The 22,716-nt window shown below is 40.6% G+C and overlaps 1 protein-coding gene across 1 annotated transcript in view; it reads right to left on the bottom strand.

Annotated features, from left to right (window-relative positions):
* The window catches only part of LOC131684825 (protein Wnt-6), a 93,295-nt gene extending 70,797 nt beyond the window's left edge, over positions 1-22,498 (bottom strand). Inside the window, exon 1 of the mRNA XM_058968015.1 lies at positions 21,154-22,498. Within this exon, the coding sequence (XP_058823998.1) occupies positions 21,154-21,215 (62 nt within the window). The 5' untranslated portion in view covers positions 21,216-22,498. The remainder of the gene's footprint in view (positions 1-21,153) is intronic.
* Positions 22,499-22,716: the final 218 nt, after the last annotated feature.

Genomic DNA, 22,716 nt, shown 5'->3' with positions numbered 1-22,716 from the left:
TCCTCAATATTCTGTCCTTGATACAAAGGCTACTGAATAGACTGATTTCACGAATCTCAACATCGTCGGTTGGATTGAGCGACAGTCAAATAGTATTTCGGAAACTGGATTTTTTGGTGTTTTTACAAGTAATATTTTTCAAGTTGGTACAACCAAAACACTTTTTGTGATTTTTTTAGAAACTTGGCTGAAGTGAATTGATCAAAACTTTTGTACATTATAATGTTTCATTTCAATAACATTCTGTAATTTTACTATGCGAAAATACCCGCAGGCGACTCGGTGACGAGGCTTCTTGTAAAACGTATCTGAAAAAACACGGTTTACGGTGTAATCTCTTATTCAAAAACTATTTAACGGATTTATTTCAAAGTTATTTGAATGATACATTTTAATGTACTAAAGTTTGGATCAATTCGCTACACCCAAATTTATAAAAATTAATCACAATTTTCACCTTGATCCTCATCCAACTTACCTTGGAAATAAAAGAGTTGAAACAAAGGTCTACCGGCACAATAATCAAATTTAATGAATGATAGTTTCTTGAAGAATTATCTAATAAAAAAAATTGTTTCAACCCACCGCGGTCTCCTCTACTGAAGATAGGACTTCCGTAAGCCTCAGCTCCATTGGCAAAAAACAATCAACTTCACGAAGGATTGCTTGTAACGAACAAAACTTGACGTCAACGTTCGCGCAGTTTGTTCGCAGCAGACCTTTTTCGTCAACTTCACTCATGACGGCAACGATCAATATAATATTACTGTTGTTCTTGAGACAATTCACACGAGATATCGTTCACTTTGCTCGGTTCTAGTTTTGCCTTGGGCAGCAGTAAAAAGTAAACTGAAAGTCATTAGTTCGACAGGAAACCCGGATGCGTTTTGCAGATTTCAATGTTTTTCAAAACTGGAATTTGAATATCACTAAACGTTGGTTTAATAAACACATAACTATCTGGGCATTGATATCAAGTTGAGCTGAAGAAATTGAAAATATACCGGTACACTTAACTGCGAATTGTCAAACAGATCACCATTAGGATTGAACGACCAATTAATCACGACTACCCGGAGATGGAACGGACAACAACATCGGTGCGTAATCACGACAATCCAGTTGCTGCGCCATCGATATAAAATCAATCTTATCTCATCAAAATGATCGCTGGAAATTAATTTCCTAATCACCGTGTTTATAGGACTCTAGCGAGCGAAGGCTCGGTCGCGGTTCCAGTTCAACCGATACCGGTAATCTTTGGAATCTGTAACGAAGCTGGAGCTGGATGGAAAGAAAATTAAAAATTCAAATTTCATTCGCACTGGTTCGTTTCTACGAGCATAGAGCGGTTGTTAGAGTTGGCTTCTCGGTGGCTTCGCCGCCCCGGGAGAACACCCCGAAGTGGTCGCTAATAAAGACATAAATTAGTCATTCAAGCCTACCTGCCAGTGGCAGCAAGCAACGGTCAGCCCGCGGATCATAAAGATGTTGATTTTATAGTTTATCGATCGTGTATTAACGAATCAGGTTCCCTGGCTTTTTTTAGTATCACTCAATTTGATCAATTAACACTTGATTTTTATCCGGACGCGATTCGGATACACTAACGGTGTTGGTTCGAGGGGCACGCTTCACAATTAATTATTACAAATTAGAGCAGTTTGACGATCGCGACTGGAGGCATGCACACCTCGTTCCAGCTAACGGCGAAGCCCGTCAGCTGTCAGTTAGAAACGTGGCTACCACCTGTTGCTACCGGGATTTTCAACCAGTTTGCAAAGCTGTTGGAAACTATCACCCGATGCATGTTTGATGCTGCTGGGAGGTGTTTGGCGAGACGGAAATACCTGCGGGAGGTAGATTGTCTGTTTAATTTTCTGAATGGTGCATTCAGAACCGAGCATGCGGCCTATCGTCAGTGACAGGGAGTGCGAATATGGAAATGGAAATGCGCCACTATATCATTCGCAAGTGGAAATGTTATTTATAGACTTGGAATGTCACTGTTTGTTTCTGTTGTCATCGCCGCCGAAGGTTTAATTATCGCAGGCTCAGTTAATTGAGTTTTGGTTTGCATGCAATAATAAGGGGAATCAGACAAGATTCCAACCAATTAGTCATTTCTTGAGAATCAGTGTCTAAACTATTCGCGGGAACAGGTCAGGCCGTTTCTTTGAATGGGTTTGAAATTACCTGTCAGATCACGGACAATATCTGACGCACTATTTTCCCATGGCTAATGAGTTGTGTCGAATGAGTCAACGCTCGGAAGTAAATCAACTGAAACAGCAAAAAGCTTTTAACTCATCGTCATCAGCATTACCCGGAATGGTCAAACGAGACGAAGAAACTGGCTGGCTAGCAGTTCTTATGGTCCCCGGATTTCTCCTGTCCCGATAACGGGGCTCCCAGTTATGATTCATTAAATTACTATCGCTTCAGAGAGCACAAGATGCGCAGCGCCAGTTCATTGGGACTAATAAATCCAACACTTTATCTTAATAATTTCATAATTAACCATTTTATGGCAGTAAAATTGCATCGCTCCTTAGCTACCACCACACGACTGGCTATTAGTTTATCTCGTCTTGCGCTCGTACAAACCATACCTAGTTTGTAGCTTTCATACAGTGTTGCATATGCCTCTTCGAAATAATGCGCTTGCACTGTGATAAAAAGACATATTGCATCGAAGACACACAACCTCAACCAGTAGTCATTAAATGCATCCTTAATGGCATTTACGCTTCCAGATGAGATTATAAATATTACAAACTGACTACCTTGCCCAGGTTATATCATTAACGATGACGTTGTGATAAGAGTTCCCCTCTGAACAAACTGGGGCTGCTGCGCGCAATCTCGGTCTTGTTTGCTCGGCTCAACTAGCGTAAACATAAACAGTCTGTATGGTGGATCTTGGTCATCACATGATGCTGATCATCATCATCATCACCATCATCATTATCATCACTATTATTATTATACCCTAACCGGTGTAGTAGACACGTCTCGTCAACGGAGGCAATGATGAGATACTTCAACAAGTATCACCTCGTATTACAGCACAACTTGACAAGGGGCACGCAGGGCCCATATGGCAGAGCACTACAATTAAAGAGGGTACCGAGAACAGGGCCGGCGGAACACCTTTTTCCCGAGTGGGTAGTAAGATTTAGCGTGATTTCTCCCCGTATTGACGAAAGTGCAGCTAAGGCGTGTGTCAGTGAAAATTAAAATTCCCTGATATCTCATGACTATTTGGAAACACCTTTTGTTAACAGGGCTGTATGTCTGACGGCTCAACGAAAATGTGTTTGTAGAATACAGATTCTACAAATGTTTATTTATAATTTATTTATAATTAATTAATATCAACAGACACAGTGTGGTCCTAATGATAATTTCTTAATCTATTTAAAAAGTCAACATGTAATCTGCTACGTGGAATGTGAAGATCGAACTCGGATGACACTCTGTTGAAGGTCCGCTGCAAACCAATGATGGCACCGTTTACTCCATAGTTAGTCCGGCGAAGAGGTAATCGGAGGAATAAATTATTGCGAAGGGCGCGAGGGCGAACATTCATATTTATCGCACTGAGAAGCTCGGGGCAGTCAATTCGATCTTGCAAAATATCCGAAATTGTCATAGCACGGAATAGATCCCGTCGCACTTGCAATGTATCGAGTCCAATAAGCAAACCCCGGCTTTCATAACTTGGCAGCTGGTGAGGGTTGCTCCAAGGCAATCGACGAAGGGCAAACCGAACAAATCTGCGCTGTACTGTCTCAATTCGATGGACACCGTTGAGATATTGAGGGTTCCACACAACTGAACAATATTCCAGAGTTGATCGAACGAGTGAGCAGTAGAGAGATTTCAAGCAGTAAATATCTGAAAAGTGCTTAGATATTCTCATTATGAACCCCAAACAGCGTGATGCCTTTGCGACTATATAGCTGATATGCTGTTTAAACGTCAGTTGTTCATCGAGAAAAACTCCGAGATCTTTGACGCAATTCGCTCTGTCGATTGTGGATTCAGCTAGACAGTAGTTGAATCGAATTGGCGTTTTTTTCCTCGAGAACGTAATGACCGTACATTTCTTGGGGTTTAGGGTCATTCGGTTGATCTCGCACCATTCCGCAAAGGTTTCCAGTTGGCGTTGAAGGAAAGCTGCATCATCAGTATTCCGTATTCTATGGTATAACTTGAGGTCGTCGGCGAAAGACAACCGTGGCCCTTCTAAACAAAAGTTAACGTCGTTGAAATACAGAAGAAAAATCAATGGACCGAGATGGCTGCCTTGCGGAATACCAGATGAAGCAAAGAACTCTTCGGATACACAATCACCTATCTTGACTGCTAGACGACGATCACTGAGATACGATTGCATCCAACGGAGAATATTAGTACCAAAGCCAAGTCTATCCAATTTTGCCACTGCAATAGCGTGATTTATCTTGTCAAAAGCAGCTGAAAGATCCGTGTAGATAACGTCAGTTTGAAGGCCGTCCGACATAGCATCTGTAACATATGTTGTGAACGACAGAAGATTCGTAGATGTTGAACGTTTCGGCATAAATCCATGCTGAGTCTCGGAGATATACTGTTTGCAGTGGCTGGAGATGGGTTCCAACACAGCCATTTCAAACAGCTTAGGAACTGCGCTTAGCGTTGTAATACCACGGTAATTGTCAACTACCTTTTTATCACCTTTTTTGTGAACTGGAAACATGAAGGAGGATTTCCAGAGTTCGGGAAATACTCCGGTTGATAGCGACAATTGAAACAGATGACAAAGAGGTTCAATTAGACCGGCAGAGCATTTTTTTAGAATAATAGTTGGTATACCATCTGGGCCTGCCGAGGTTGAAGCCTTCATTTTGCTAATCGCCAGTTGTACCATATTATTGTCGATATTGATAGAGTTCAAAGACTGGTATGATTGAGGTACATTGAGAGCCGCGCGTGAAGCCTGGGTCGGTGTCAGTTTCTCGTTGGAGAAAACACTCGCGAACTTTTCAGAGAATAGTTGGCAGATCTCCTGTAAACTAGAGCTCATACGTCCTCCATAGCTCATCGTTGAAGGCAACCCGGATTCCTTTCTTTGCTCGTTTACATGCTTCCAGAATGTTTTAGGTTCGGACTTCAACTTACGTTGCACGTTTCGCAAGTAATCGGCATGGCAACGCTTCGATGTCTTTTTATAGACTTGGTTAACATGAACGTAGTGTTGTCGCAGCACGTAGCCCCCAAACTTGGAGTACTTCTTCAGAGCGGTTCTTTTAGTCGCTTTTAACCGTCTCAGCTCGGCAGTGTACCACGCTGGGTGCTTAGATTGAAGGCCACTTCTTTTGGGTACATAGCGATCGATAGCATAGCTCATAACATTGGAGAAGGTCTGCACTGCAACGTTGACATCATCATTGTCGAGAATTTCAGTCCAGTGGATATTCGACAGGAAGTCAATAATGCTATTATAGTTGGCTTTTCTAAAATTATAGCTGACGGTGTCAGAAGCATTGCAGTCATGCTTCACTCGAATCGCTTCAAGCAATATATGCAGGGGAGGGTGATGTCTAACAGTCTTTACCAGGGGGAACGGTGCTGCGGTAACTTTTGGCGCGTAGTCAGATTTGCTCGAAAAACAGAGATCAAGGATTCTGTTGTTCTCGTTCACCACATTATTCGTTTGGCGTAGCAGATTTAGACTGTAGCAGTCAAGCAAACTGGTGATACCAGCATGAAAAGATGACAATTCGGGATCAGCGAACATAAATCCGTCAGAAGCAGAGCGCCATTTTAATCCGGAGAAATTGAAATCACCAACAATCAGGATCTCATCAACCGGGCTTGCTTGAGTGGAAATCCGTTCCAGTGACTCAGTATGTGAATCAATCAATGTCGAATCGCGAGTGCGGTCCGGTGGAAGATAAACCACGCAAAGAAAAAGTGCGTAGCCAGCCAGTTTGATTCGCACCCACACCTGCTCGACACAGACCCCCAAAGTATCGTCAATCAGTTGCGCTTTCAATCGACGATGGATAGCCACAAGTACCCCGCCGCCGGTAGCCTTGAGACTGTTACGTGAGCTGCGATCAGTTCGGAAAACATCGAGATTATAAATATTACAAACTGACTACCTTGCCCAGGTTATATCATTAACGATGACGTTGTGATAAGAGTTCCCCTCTGAACAAACTGGGGCTGCTGCGCGCAATCTCGGTCTTGTTTGCTCGGCTCAACTAGCGTAAACATAAACAGTCTGTATGGTGGATCTTGGTCATCACATGATGCTGATCATCATCATCATCACCATCATCATTATCATCACTATTATTATTATACCCTAACCGGTGTAGTAGACACGTCTCGTCAACGGAGGCAATGATGAGATACTTCAACAAGTATCACCTCGTATTACAGCACAACTTGACAAGGGGCACGCAGGGCCCATATGGCAGAGCACTACAATTAAAGAGGGTACCGAGAACAGGGCCGGCGGAACACCTTTTTCCCGAGTGGGTAGTAAGATTTAGCGTGATTTCTCCCCGTATTGACGAAAGTGCAGCTAAGGCGTGTGTCAGTGAAAATTAAAATTCCCTGATATCTCATGACTATTTGGAAACACCTTTTGTTAACAGGGCTGTATGTCTGACGGCTCAACGAAAATGTGTTTGTAGAATACAGATTCTACAAATGTTTATTTATAATTTATTTATAATTAATTAATATCAACAGACACAGTGTGGTCCTAATGATAATTTCTTAATCTATTTAAAAAGTCAACATGTAATCTGCTACGTGGAATGTGAAGATCGAACTCGGATGACACTCTGTTGAAGGTCCGCTGCAAACCAATGATGGCACCGTTTACTCCATAGTTAGTCCGGCGAAGAGGTAATCGGAGGAATAAATTATTGCGAAGGGCGCGAGGGCGAACATTCATATTTATCGCACTGAGAAGCTCGGGGCAGTCAATTCGATCTTGCAAAATATCCGAAATTGTCATAGCACGGAATAGATCCCGTCGCACTTGCAATGTATCGAGTCCAATAAGCAAACCCCGGCTTTCATAACTTGGCAGCTGGTGAGGGTTGCTCCAAGGCAATCGACGAAGGGCAAACCGAACAAATCTGCGCTGTACTGTCTCAATTCGATGGACACCGTTGAGATATTGAGGGTTCCACACAACTGAACAATATTCCAGAGTTGATCGAACGAGTGAGCAGTAGAGAGATTTCAAGCAGTAAATATCTGAAAAGTGCTTAGATATTCTCATTATGAACCCCAAACAGCGTGATGCCTTTGCGACTATATAGCTGATATGCTGTTTAAACGTCAGTTGTTCATCGAGAAAAACTCCGAGATCTTTGACGCAATTCGCTCTGTCGATTGTGGATTCAGCTAGACAGTAGTTGAATCGAATTGGCGTTTTTTTCCTCGAGAACGTAATGACCGTACATTTCTTGGGGTTTAGGGTCATTCGGTTGATCTCGCACCATTCCGCAAAGGTTTCCAGTTGGCGTTGAAGGAAAGCTGCATCATCAGTATTCCGTATTCTATGGTATAACTTGAGGTCGTCGGCGAAAGACAACCGTGGCCCTTCTAAACAAAAGTTAACGTCGTTGAAATACAGAAGAAAAATCAATGGACCGAGATGGCTGCCTTGCGGAATACCAGATGAAGCAAAGAACTCTTCGGATACACAATCACCTATCTTGACTGCTAGACGACGATCACTGAGATACGATTGCATCCAACGGAGAATATTAGTACCAAAGCCAAGTCTATCCAATTTTGCCACTGCAATAGCGTGATTTATCTTGTCAAAAGCAGCTGAAAGATCCGTGTAGATAACGTCAGTTTGAAGGCCGTCCGACATAGCATCTGTAACATATGTTGTGAACGACAGAAGATTCGTAGATGTTGAACGTTTCGGCATAAATCCATGCTGAGTCTCGGAGATATACTGTTTGCAGTGGCTGGAGATGGGTTCCAACACAGCCATTTCAAACAGCTTAGGAACTGCGCTTAGCGTTGTAATACCACGGTAATTGTCAACTACCTTTTTATCACCTTTTTTGTGAACTGGAAACATGAAGGAGGATTTCCAGAGTTCGGGAAATACTCCGGTTGATAGCGACAATTGAAACAGATGACAAAGAGGTTCAATTAGACCGGCAGAGCATTTTTTTAGAATAATAGTTGGTATACCATCTGGGCCTGCCGAGGTTGAAGCCTTCATTTTGCTAATCGCCAGTTGTACCATATTATTGTCGATATTGATAGAGTTCAAAGACTGGTATGATTGAGGTACATTGAGAGCCGCGCGTGAAGCCTGGGTCGGTGTCAGTTTCTCGTTGGAGAAAACACTCGCGAACTTTTCAGAGAATAGTTGGCAGATCTCCTGTAAACTAGAGCTCATACGTCCTCCATAGCTCATCGTTGAAGGCAACCCGGATTCCTTTCTTTGCTCGTTTACATGCTTCCAGAATGTTTTAGGTTCGGACTTCAACTTACGTTGCACGTTTCGCAAGTAATCGGCATGGCAACGCTTCGATGTCTTTTTATAGACTTGGTTAACATGAACGTAGTGTTGTCGCAGCACGTAGCCCCCAAACTTGGAGTACTTCTTCAGAGCGGTTCTTTTAGTCGCTTTTAACCGTCTCAGCTCGGCAGTGTACCACGCTGGGTGCTTAGATTGAAGGCCACTTCTTTTGGGTACATAGCGATCGATAGCATAGCTCATAACATTGGAGAAGGTCTGCACTGCAACGTTGACATCATCATTGTCGAGAATTTCAGTCCAGTGGATATTCGACAGGAAGTCAATAATGCTATTATAGTTGGCTTTTCTAAAATTATAGCTGACGGTGTCAGAAGCATTGCAGTCATGCTTCACTCGAATCGCTTCAAGCAATATATGCAGGGGAGGGTGATGTCTAACAGTCTTTACCAGGGGGAACGGTGCTGCGGTAACTTTTGGCGCGTAGTCAGATTTGCTCGAAAAACAGAGATCAAGGATTCTGTTGTTCTCGTTCACCACATTATTCGTTTGGCGTAGCAGATTTAGACTGTAGCAGTCAAGCAAACTGGTGATACCAGCATGAAAAGATGACAATTCGGGATCAGCGAACATAAATCCGTCAGAAGCAGAGCGCCATTTTAATCCGGAGAAATTGAAATCACCAACAATCAGGATCTCATCAACCGGGCTTGCTTGAGTGGAAATCCGTTCCAGTGACTCAGTATGTGAATCAATCAATGTCGAATCGCGAGTGCGGTCCGGTGGAAGATAAACCACGCAAAGAAAAAGTGCGTAGCCAGCCAGTTTGATTCGCACCCACACCTGCTCGACACAGACCCCCAAAGTATCGTCAATCAGTTGCGCTTTCAATCGACGATGGATAGCCACAAGTACCCCGCCGCCGGTAGCCTTGAGACTGTTACGTGAGCTGCGATCAGTTCGGAAAACATCGAGATTATAAATATTACAAACTGACTACCTTGCCCAGGTTATATCATTAACGATGACGTTGTGATAAGAGTTCCCCTCTGAACAAACTGGGGCTGCTGCGCGCAATCTCGGTCTTGTTTGCTCGGCTCAACTAGCGTAAACATAAACAGTCTGTATGGTGGATCTTGGTCATCACATGATGCTGATCATCATCATCATCACCATCATCATTATCATCACTATTATTATTATACCCTAACCGGTGTAGTAGACACGTCTCGTCAACGGAGGCAATGATGAGATACTTCAACAAGTATCACCTCGTATTACAGCACAACTTGACAAGGGGCACGCAGGGCCCATATGGCAGAGCACTACAATTAAAGAGGGTACCGAGAACAGGGCCGGCGGAACACCTTTTTCCCGAGTGGGTAGTAAGATTTAGCGTGATTTCTCCCCGTATTGACGAAAGTGCAGCTAAGGCGTGTGTCAGTGAAAATTAAAATTCCCTGATATCTCATGACTATTTGGAAACACCTTTTGTTAACAGGGCTGTATGTCTGACGGCTCAACGAAAATGTGTTTGTAGAATACAGATTCTACAAATGTTCCACAACTAAGTACCAATTACTCCATTCTATTAAGTTTCGTTGCATTGATTTTCCGTTTCCTGCTATAAAACCTTCCTTTCGCGGGTACTGAAGCCTGCATGATAGTGTTGACTAATGGGAAGGTAGTGGAGGTCGTTTTGAATATTTCTCCGATGGCAAAAATAATGCCGATAAGCCTAATTTGCGATGCCAATTATATCTAATACAACCGGCTCCTGGATGGTCCACTTCCGAACCAAAGACAAGCCATTTAACATCATCGATATATCGCGTGATCTAACTAAACAACACTCGACCGTGTACGAAAAAGTATTTTGTCGACGTACCCGCCCGGGAAGTAGAGACTGATGGTGTAGTCTCCGAGAAGGGCCTTAATTGCGAAATGGGGAGTGCTCCTTCCTGATCCCTGTGCTTCAGTCAGTGAAAATTCTGGAATGCAAGCAATTGCGTTCAGCAAAAATCGAGGAGTAAATAAATGAAAACTCATTTTCCATCAGCCTCATTTCGAGCCTTTCGCCGGATTTGTTCTTCCAAAATTTGTTCTTTTGAACAGGGCTCAACTATTTGATCGCCTTTTTGTACTGCCGGCATGGACTGCCGTCGTTGCAAATAAAGTACGGTGTGGAAAGTGCGGTGTGGAAAATGTCGCTTGTTAAAACCGAACCATAGACAAAAATTTATTGATATTGTTTCAATATACATTGGACCTCAGCTGGTTTTAGAAGACTTCAACTGCCACGCTATGTCATGGGGTTGTCTTCATTCTGATAACCGATCTATCTTACTGCGTGATATTCGCGACAATTTCGATATGACCATCTTGCATACAGTGGAAATAAAACGAATGCATACTAGCGCGGCCAAGCACGTTAGATTTATCGTTGTACTCTACCTCATTAGTGTGGTCATTGATCGAAAGAGCAACGCGTCCACTATATCCGAAACAATCGAATCAAAATAAGAAATTCCTCTGGTGTAAGCGTCCAACATTTTGACTGGCTGGTTTCTCTACACTGCGACTAAAGGTCAGACAAAACGAATATCCGGCGCTAACAACCGTGGACGGTTTCCCACTCCGTTATTGTCAGAGAGTGCTCAGAATTGTATGCGATAAGGTCCTATGAGGACTTTTTGAACGTCGGATCGCCCAATTTTTTTTCGAATGCTCGCGACGTTAGAAACGCTAATAAAAAACCTGATGAAAACTGAAAGACGTGGTTATTGGCACCGGTTTGTCAACGGATTAACGAGAGAAACAATATTTCGTCTGACAGTTGGGCCCTACGCTGTGTACTCGATTCGGTCTTTGTTCGGAATACATGGAACTAAGAATCTTTTATCGGCGACAACAGCATTCTACGAAGGTTCACATTCAAATGATAAACGTTTCGCGATCAAAATATTATAATGAAATAAACGTAATATTTGTTCTTCAAATACACAAATTTATCTGACAGCAAGATAATCGCGCTTAGCATTCTTCCCACAAAACTTATGGTTTTATAGGACCATGTCCATATCGTTACAGTTCCAAGTAGGCGCTTCGACCGATGGTGCATGGAAAGTACTCTTTATTTTCCTGCAGAAAATATGGGCGTTCCTTGATTCTTTATGTTAAAATCGTTCCTGATTGCCTGATACAAATATTAGTTTGAGTTCATTCCCATTGTTATATTCCGGGTAATGAGAAAAGTGGCACTTAGATTAGAATGGTAATGAGAAGGCGGACACTTAGGCATTAGAAGGTAATATTTATGAACGATCGCACAGCTTTAACGATTTTTTTAGTATTTCTTATCAGCGGACGCTCGAAAATTGGCAAATTTCGTGGGATAATGGAAGTTTAGGAATCCCAGAGGCATCAACCAACCTTGGTTAAATAGGAAGGTCGTGACTTCCTTCGGGTGGCAATCATTATACGTTGAATGCGCATCTCCGGTGTATTGGGGTGGTGGAGAGTATTATCTGCGCTTGCGATGACAGCTATCGCGACATTAAACATGTTGTCTGGTCGTACGCCTACGCGTTCTACACACCAAAAAAATCTGAATTTTACCGTTGAGGTAATCCCAAACATGCCACAATCTAACAAACCGTAATTGACGAAATGACGAAATATAACCGTGTTCTGTTTAATTTTACAAGAAAGATGCATTTTCCATGCGCAGTGCCATAAAATTACACTCCTCGACATTTTAAACAAACTTCATATGTGGAGTAAAATTACGTGACTTGCAAAATTCAACGACATGTAAAATTAAAATCAAACGTAAAGCTTTGTAATTTTTGATGCTCGTATATATCATGGTCAGGAGACGTAAACTTACACGATTTTTTCTATGTCTGTAGCGCCAGATCTCCGGTAGACGAATCCCTTCGATCTGGTTCTAGTTCGAGATGTGCTGGCTATCATCCAAATTTATTTATATCTTCTCTTTTGGTTGACTTGCTAAACAGCTACCTGGAAATGTGGTCCCAAGAGTTCCCAGCGGATCCAAGGAGGCCAGTCGGCGATCCGGTTCATGATGTCCTGATAGTGATCTTCCGTTTGCTACAAAGCTACAAGTTTAATTTCTTTTTATCCCTGTTATTTTTGTCCGCCCTCTCCTCGCTCTCTCTGCTACTGATGTTGGAATTAACAATCTTTTGCTTTCCTTATAAAAAGTCTACTAATTGTCTAGTTATTATTTCGTCTTGTTCCAATTATTAACCAAATGATTGTTCATGTTACAACATTACAAATTGTATATATTGTGCTTAAAAATATTTCTAACTGCATCCCATAGTCTGAATAAAGTTGGATTAATATTTTTTGTCTACCAATCTGAACTCCTTGTTTTAAGATGTAGATGTGTCAAAATGTATTCCCATGAGTATAAATATAAAAAATAATTCCAAATTTCAAAAAAAAAACTTAATTATTACTCCATATTCTCAAAAAATAAAATGTAATGCAAAGAAATTTGTATCTGAATAAAAATATGCAATTGTTTTAGATCGAGGATTTCCAACGCAAGAATTGTGTGCGCAAGACACATACGTGGTTAATCTTAGGTTTTGGTTTGTTCGAAACTTTCGAGTCGGTAATTCCCCCCTCGGTAATTTTCGAGTAGGTAGTACTACTCATACTACCCACACATTCCACGAGCCCTGACCAAGAAATCGAGTCTCGCTATTGTCAGAAAAAAATAGTCAACTGCTTACTATCTCGTCGCTATTGTGCCATCTTATGTCAAGCGCCATTTAGCACATTTCGTGAAAAACGATTTTTAAAGTTTTAGATTGAGTAACTTGAAACGTATAAATGGAATAAACAATCTAAAGAAGACAATTGATGCTTCTATCTATTATGTTATAATCTTTCAAATATTACGAAGATCGGTTGACTATGTTGCGAGTTTTTACTATGAATGTAAACAAAAATCGCACTCACACGTGTCATAGACGTGTATTGATGACAAAATTTGTATGACGTGTCATAACCGTGAATGGAAAATTTTCCATAGAAAAAAATCATAAATAAAATTCATATCTTTGGCTTCATTTGGTCTATAAACAATCGGTGAGATGCATTTTGAAGGAAATTAGTCAGGAAATCTAGAAAAATAGTTATATTTGGTTGCAGTTTTTCCAAATATAATATATTTCCAGTTTAAAACTTAAACTGTATTTCCCTCACAACTCATGTATTTTTCTTTTGAAAATTTTTATGCCTTTGTGTTCCTCAGACATTTTTACAAATAAAACATATAAAACTTCTATAATTTGAGCAAATCCCTAGATACAGTGATTTGAAGCAAAAACCTCATGATTTCTCATCATGTTTCTCGCTATATCTACGTAACCATGTAGAATTTTTGAAAAATTTGAAAACGCCACTTTGTAGAGAATTTTCAGATAAGTAATGTGGCACATTTAACTAAGTTTACCAAAATGGCGTTTGTCATAAGATAGCACAACAGCGACGATCTTAATTTTATGAGTTGTTTTAGGCGATCTTGGATAGATTTTCGTAGACAGCTATGCTCATTGCTCATATACCAGATCAGAGCAAAACTCGCAATTAATCTTCCGGTAGTCGCGCTAGTGCACCGAGTGCACGCTGCTCTGAAAAGCTAGCGAAATCGTCTTAGAGCATCGGTGGCTGCTCGTTCAGGTTGCCATATGCGCGATTTCCGGAGGATTAATTGTTATTTTTTGATCAGGCTCCTTCAAATACGTCTGACGATGGCCATTTTCGGAATAAACTCAACGACTCGTTAAGTACAAATCGTTAAGTTTGAAACCCGTTTATTTAACAATTTTCCTGAAATTAGCAGTGGAATTTAATTAAAGTATTGTTTCCATTTAAGTGAGCCCATATTTTCTAAAATATTAGTAACAAATGTACAAAAATTGGAAATCCTTGAGACTCTTTCTTTAGGACGAACCATCAACCAAATTAGCGTCGATAAAGCTGCCACTCTTGCAGTAAATTTCAAGCTAAAAGCATCAAGTTGCCCGGGCCCTGATGACATTCCCTCGATTTTTGTTAAAAAGTGCATCACATGGCTTCTTGAACCACTTCAGCGAGTCTTCGTGCTATCACTCACTACTGGAACATTCCCTTCCTGCTGGAAAGCAGCGCACAAAAAATGAAACAAATCGAACATTGATAATTATCGGGGAATCTCGTGTTTAGGTTCAGTATCAGAAATCACTGCCAACACTACATTTCAAGAACACAGTTTTATGCCTAAACGATCGACAACGACCAACCTGCTCTCGTTCACAACATACGCATTCGATGGATTCACTGACGGATTGCAAACCGGTGCTATTTACATGGATCTATCGGCGGCCTTCGACAAAGTCAACCATTATATCGCAATAGCGAAGCTGGACAAACTCGGTATTCAGGGACAACTCCTGCGCTGTTTTCGTTCCTACCTTGATGAAAGGCAATTCCTAATCAGCATTAAGGACTGTCTATCTGCACCATTCTTCACTACATCTCCCGCATCCCACAAGGAAGCCACCTCGGTCCAGTAATATTCCTCCTCTACTTTAATGACGTCAATCTGAAATTACAAGGACCCCGCCTTTTTTTCGCCGACGACATGAAAATTTTACGACAAACAAAAAAAAAACGATGCCGAGTTTCCTCAGAGTGAACCGGTGTGAAGCAAACGACAAATAAAGTTACTTTTATGTTGTGTTCCTTGTCTGAAGAACAAAGGAAACTTCTACTATACTATGCCCTAGTAATCTGTCGAGATGAGTGAGTTGCAGAAGCAAGAAGTGGTGCACCTGCCAAATACTGTGATTAGTCGTGATTCGCATAAGACCGAGTATTTGTGATGAGGAACATTTTCTGAAGGTGAAAATATGATAGCCACCTTTATTGAGTTCTACCAGTATTCTGCTCTCATAGCGTTCAACAAATTGGATCAGGCAAAATCACTGATTTTGAATGATTTAAAGCCATTAAATTTTAATGGTTGTGTGTGACAATGCTGTAATTAAGATCTTCATATAAATGGACGGTGAGAGAATCAATGTTCGGTTACAAGATCGGATACCGCTTACTTGCAGATATATATCACAGATCACATATGGGAGAAATGCAGTACAAAACATAATGCGATAGTAATTACACATAGTATTCTTTGCACATATCAAAGGCAAACTAGTACGTTCCAGTGAAAAAACATCACATTACGATTTATTTACCGCTGAACACAAACAATTACCAAATATTTGGTACACGTTCAGGTAATATTGACAACGACAAAAGCTGCGTCAATATCTCAAAATCTACAGCCAGCACAGTCATTGAGGAAATTCACAATCATAAAGGCAACAACCAAGCATGTTTGCGAACATAAAGGCAGCAACCACGATTATGACACGGAAGTGTTCAATAGCGAGATAGATATGAACGACACCCTATACGCAGTTTGTGCGGAAAAAATATTTCCCTGCTTCGTAAGCAGGTATCTACGTGCAATGGTTAAGAGCTTGCGTGAGATTTGGTGGACAACTGGTAAAACTCATTTTATTATTTTCATTGTTGGAAATAGATATAACTAGATAACAGAGCCACTGTTTCGATTGACTAAAGCATTGAACCGAGTTCACTTATGAATTATTTAAAAATTTTGTTGCGACTAAAATGTTGTGACTGGTTGAATCTATTAATCCAATAATTTCGATTTTATGTCTTCAGTATTTAGCAGTCTCATGGTCTGTTTTTTATTCGTTTTGGACTAAAATGACAGATGATCAGAAATCTCGGAGGAGGAAAAAAGAATCAGATAATCTAAGAAGCCTCAAGAGCACCTCTTCTATCTTTTCTATGCACTAAGAACGAGTGCTTTCGGAATTTCGCTCTGATCCTTTCAATTCGGTTTGAATAAAACGGCATTTTCGAAAACACATTATGTCTTCGTTATACGCACAACATTCAATGTTAGGTGGAACAACGTTAATTGAAATTGTTTCCTAAATTTTGGTAAAACAAACCTGTAATCAAAAAGCATTACAGCTTTCTTCAAATAATCATGTATCTCTTCCAATCTTGATGATGATTGTAAAAAACTTGAGCTAATTAAAAACGAAACAATTACTGAGCAGATTGTTTGAATTGACTTAGAAAGTGTAACTGAAGGCATCTTCGCATCACGAAAACTGCCGCTGACAAAAAAAATTTGCAAAAGGTTCACTGAAATCGGATAAATTACAACAAATTAAAAACATAGAAATTTGAAAGAAAGTGTCTTCGGCACCGGAGAAGCAAGTGCGATGTGTTTTCTTTGATTTGTCGGAAGCAAGTGTGATCCTAAAATTATTTAGCCCGCCCATATTTATAGTTTCGATTAATTCCAGTGGTGTCACCAATGTTACATTCAGTGCTTTGAAATTTCAAAATTAGTTAACTATTTCTGCTTATCGAAACTGACATTCAGATTCAACGCCTCGGTCATTCATTAACTTTCCTACTGACTGAAATTCCATGCAGAATCGAATGTTTGAGTGCAGAGGAAATATAAATTTCTTTCACCAAACAAATACATTCATTTGATATTATGTGGACAGTTCGAGCATTAGTGAGCTGCGTAATCTGTGTCTAGTGCATTTTCGCTCAATAATTCCTCTCAGAGCTAGCATAGAAACAAAATTCAGTTTGCTTCTGAAACCGAACATATGCGAACCCGAATGCGCTATGTCGGGAGCATGAATGACGAGGGAAACGAACCAAACATTTCATTCATCGCGGCGGGCAGGAATTGAATTTCGGTTCTCTTTCAAGTTCACGCAGGGATGTCAATTATTTCAAGCTCTTGTTACATTCAACAAAATTTATGTAAATTGCAAGATAACAGTAATCAGGGGATTTCCTTTCGATTAGTGAACAGTCCTATAGTAGATAAAATTCCGGCTAGTTTAGTAAATTAATTCATTGAAACATCTCTTTTGTATTGTCCAAAAATCCATGAATTCCGTAATGAAACCTGGAAGCTTCGTGTACTCAAATATAATATTTGCTTAATCTGGGAAAATACAGCTTTAGTATATAGCTATAGTATTGTAGAGAAATCAGTAGTATTTTTTGTACGCTTTTTACATGTCAACAAACAAAATTACTAGTCTGTCTTTTGCCATAGTTTCAAGGATCTAATAGAAGAATTGCCTAGAAAATAAATTAAATTAAATAAATAATTAGTTTAATTAGTTGTTCTCACTTGTCTAAATAATTAGTTGTTCTCACTTGTCTGAAAATAATCTTGTATCATCATTTAAATTGAAAATTATTATAAATTTGAGTTGAATAGGAGTTGAACCGTTTCTGCGCATCTACAAATCGCCTGCCTAATCAGAAGACTTTGAGCGAATTTCGACATTCTCCTGTATTTGTATTTTTATTTAAATAGTTGAGTCTTAATGAGCTATAATAAAAAGAAATGACCTAAAGTGGCTTGCGCAGAACTGATGACGACGTCGAAGATACGGTAAAATCGTTGAAGCCACGGGTCATTTATAATATCGGTTGTTGGCAGCGTAGTTAGTGTTGTGCATTTCTAAGTGCAGCAATGTTCGAGAACAAAGGACACGGGTTGCCCGAGCAAATACTCATGGGTTCAAACACCATATAGCCCCTTGGAAAGAACTTAAACATGGTCCGTGCCAAAATTCACAACCATCAACACACCATAAAATGGTCTCAATAACCCATAAATACACCAACATATGGTATTTTATATGGGATCTACCGGACCATGGTGATGGTGTTTTCATGGGTTGAACCCATTTCAAACACCCATGACAAACCCCATGAGCATGGGGGTATTATGGGCTTTTCGTTTGCTCGGGTGGTGCGTAGAGGTTAATTTGTGATAGAAGATCGGGAACATCATATTCAGCCATAAGAAGCTTAGACACGAAAGTAGTTTACGATGCGGATCTACGATCTTCTAAACTGTGTAGTCCTAATAATCGACAACGATCGTCGTATGTTTCAGGTTCAGCGTATCGTTTCAAGGCAATTGACGTAATGCACATCGTATGAATCTGCGCTGGACAGCCTCACTTCTTTGGCTTCAAGTTGTATGATGGGGGCTACCACCAGACCAGTTTGCAAATTCCAGCGGTGAAAATGGTAGCTTATAATGAAGAATAAAAACCAAATTCAAAAGCAAGAATTCGTTGATGCACTATACCATTTCTTGTATCAGACAACATATTGTCTATTACCTTAGTTTTGGAACTGGTTTCACTAAGAAATTTTCAAAATTATATTCAGTTTGAAGTGACTATCTCAAGTCACCAGAATTAACACATTTATGCAACAAGTTTTAAGCCCCTCCCGAAACAAAATCCTGGCTACGGGCCTGAAACAGATGATCAGTGGAAAAGGAAGAGGGGAAGGTACGTTTGTGCACGACGTCTATCTTTACCGTCGGTTGTCACGGTAAAGATAGACACGTCTACCTTTATCAGGACACATGTTAGTGAACTCGGGTGATTCGTAGTTATTCTGCCTAATCTCGACCCTCATTAACAGAAGACAAATATTAAGCCCGTACGATATTAAGCCTGTTCTAATGACCCTGCCACTTCTAGTTTTCCGATCTGTTTACTTCACATCCTTGCTCTCACTTGAGTACTATGGCTCTAAGTTTCATAACTTTCTCTGCCCAGTAATCTCTAGCTAATTGAATGTCGTTAAAATGTAAAAAAAGAAAATGTGACTAACATAGTCGAAATAAAAAAGGATAAAATTTTGAACATTACAAACCTCAATTTTTTGGTCAACATTTTTTATTCGCAAAGAAAAAGAAATTTATTGGGAGATCGATCCGTTCAAGTGCACCACAAGACATTTTACTTCAATAATATTTTTAGTTTTTGGATTTCAGTTGAGTGGTTCGGCTTGGAGAGCGTTCACCGCAACCCTCTGCTAAAGAACACGCTTCGGGGGATCGGCCATAACTCCGTCAACCTTCAATATTTTTTTTTAATTCAACTTATTTTCTCTATCTTCGATAGTGCTACCAACGATCTGTCTTTAGCTTTTTCAAATAAAATTTGCACAAAGCGCTTTAAAAAATGACGAACCTATCTCAATTTTTCGCCACAACTTTGTATATAACCCCTTACGTGAAAAAACGCCAAAAATGTCATCAAAACCTACACAAAATTGTTAATTAAAAAAAGTTAAGAAATAAAAAAAATAAAATCCTAAGTACGTCGCTGGAGAAATCAATTTTGAATATACTGTGAAAATTTCAAAGCGATAAAAAATCATTTGTTCGAGCTACGTTTCCGGCCAGCTCGAAAAAAGTGGTTTCGAGAAAAACGCGGTTAAAATTTTCAGTGCACTCCGGATATATATTAGAGGCGTTGCGGCTGAATTGGAAATTTGAACATGTTTTGGAATATCATTTTTAACACCCTAAAGCACTAACAATAGAAAATCTATTTTTTAAAGTTCTACTGTCGTGTAACCCCTTAAGCTATATAGTGGAATCATATTTTGGTTGTGCTCATGTAGTTTTCAAATAGTTTACAATATCGCCTTGATGTCAAAGGGAAAGTTATAGGAAATGTCCAAATATCTCGAAAACTATCGCATTTTGAAAGTTTTTGACATGACACGACATTTTTTTCAGTGCATATATTTTTTCGTAAAGAAGTATTCGTTTCCGGTAACTCGTTCTCAGATAGTTTTGCTTTATAAAATAGAATAAACGACCTATTTTTTTGGAAAATAAAGCGCGTAGAAACGTCTACGCTCTTTTGAAAAGTTGCTCTTGCATCAAAACATTGCAGTTGCCTGAAAAAATCATGGAAGTTCATAAACCGAAAGTTTCGTTCGAATCGATGATGGTCATATTTTGCGGTCGATCGGTTTCTCATGGAATCCCTCATTGATTAGATACAAAACATTCTAGTTGAACAAAACTTGAAATTTCTTACTTACTATCTGCATTCTACGAGTGATAGTTTGAACTCTTTATATTTCTTGCTAAAAAGGCGATGAGTATGTCAAATAGTGAAGTGCAGCATTTGAAGAGTCCTGTTCAAATAATTGAGTCTATTTTTCTAGATAATAGAATTAGGGATACACTCCTTTATCTGGCACTGCCATGGAAAAACCAAATATAATACATATTTTTATAAATCAATTAAAGACGAAGAACGTTTCGAAATTCTGCGAAACTTTAATGTCGTGTAATTTTATTTCACAGTGAGTAATGTTTTAAATAACAATCCTGAATTCTTTAATTTTCTCCGAAAAAATTCAAAATTATATTGAAAACCAATAACGCAGTGGAAAACAATTAGGATTAGTTGTGGATACCGATAAACTGTGCCTTGATGAATGTCGGAATAAAAAATCTGCTTAATTGCGGCCAAGGTCGATCCGACAACAGTTCGTACCAACTCGAGCATAACGAATGAAACCTCAGAATGATTTAAAATTCTTCATTGCAAAATATGACATTTTTTATTGTAAGCTGACAAAAAACAAATGAAACCCATGCCGTCCATAAATTTCCACCCCAAGATCGTATATTTCACCATACTTACCACCATGATCCAGTGATGGGCATAATTAATATCAAATAAATTGCAATCAGCACAAAACGCATGTTGCTACTCTGTAGTGCTACCAAGTGCTCCGTTGGCGACGACGACGACGACGACGAGTACGCGGTTGTATGTCACGGGAGGATTCTGCTTGTGTGCTACCGCACAACTTGCCGCCCCTTGGCAGCAAATATCACAGCCTATAAAAAGCGATTATAGCGACTACTCCCCACCACCGCGGCCAGCGTCACCGTTTCCCAACCCGACCCGACCCGAACGGGCGACTGGTTCCACAAACAATCAATGACCACCGTCAGAGCGCCCCTGCAGCAACGGATCAGCGAGTACTTTCACGTGAGCTGCCGTTGGATTCACTTGGACACCTGAGCTTTTCACTGCACTTTTCCTTTTTATTGGTTTTATTGAATTTTAATTAAGTCGTGATCCGGTCGAAGTTTGTTTTCTTTTTCTGTTCGTTCCGAGTTTCAAAGCGTCACTTGCCTAAGTAATCAATTACGACAGGCACTGGACTTTTCAGACTGAAGAGCAAAAGTATTTTTTTCCCGAAATTCGTACCCTCCGGCTAATATCACACGAACTGCTGCCGCTGATGGTGATGCTGCGTTTCCGTGTTCAGGATCAGTTGGACCTGTTGTCTGTGCGATCGAGGAACAACCGTGGTTTCGCTGCTGGCCTTAATTATGATTACAACCCACCACCAATCGCTCTGTGTCAATGAGTAATTATTCACTTTGGAAGTCATTTTCGGTGAAAAAGAAGACATTAATTTCGGAGGCCGGGAGACACTTGCGTGTGAACTAACCCGAGGAGTTTCCCCGGCCCCGGTTGCGGTCGGATCACCACCTGGAGACCACCATTTGCGCGAAAGGGACCACCTCGGCGAGTGGTGGATTTCACTTGACCCCGAAACGCCGGACGGCGTATTTTCTGGGGCGGAAAAACTTTCACGCGCGCGGAGTTCTCGCGTCAGATCACTGCACACAGCCGTTCCCGAGAAATATCGCGTAGTACATTTGGCCGGTTCAAGCACACTTCCCGAACTAAATACTAATTATCTTTCGGATTTTATCTGACTGCGGTTTATTTTCATTCGACGCGCGGCGGAGTAAAATCGGCGCTCTCAGCACCAGGAAACACACTCTCTCTTCACGAGAACCCACCAGCAAACTATATGTGGATGTTGTACACCGTCCCGGGTTCAGGTTGCTTCCTTCTAAAGTTTCGCTCCACATCCGTCGGCAACGGCAGCCTCAGCAACAGCAGCAGCAGCAGCAACGTCGGCGGCGGCGGCGGCAGATCTTCAAACACTACTAGTGGCTCTCAGCTGCAGCGGCAAACAGCAAACAGTTCTTCGCGCATCTGCGCCACTAGCAACATTATTGCTGCTCCCTTTTTTCGGGCCTGTGTTGCCGACTTGTTTCTGCGCTGATTCAGGCTATATGGACGCGCCGCCGGCCTGATGGACATCCCCCGCAAAGATAGCGCATGCGAATGCACGAATGGCGAACTTTTTGGCAAAGGTTTTTTTTAATAGCATTTTAC

The sequence above is a fragment of the Topomyia yanbarensis genome, chromosome 2, assembly GCF_030247195.1.
Source record: "Topomyia yanbarensis strain Yona2022 chromosome 2, ASM3024719v1, whole genome shotgun sequence".
NCBI classification, from domain to species: Eukaryota; Metazoa; Arthropoda; class Insecta; order Diptera; family Culicidae; genus Topomyia; species Topomyia yanbarensis.
Note: the sequence above shows the minus strand (reverse complement) of the source record. Positions and strands in the feature narration are given on the sequence as shown.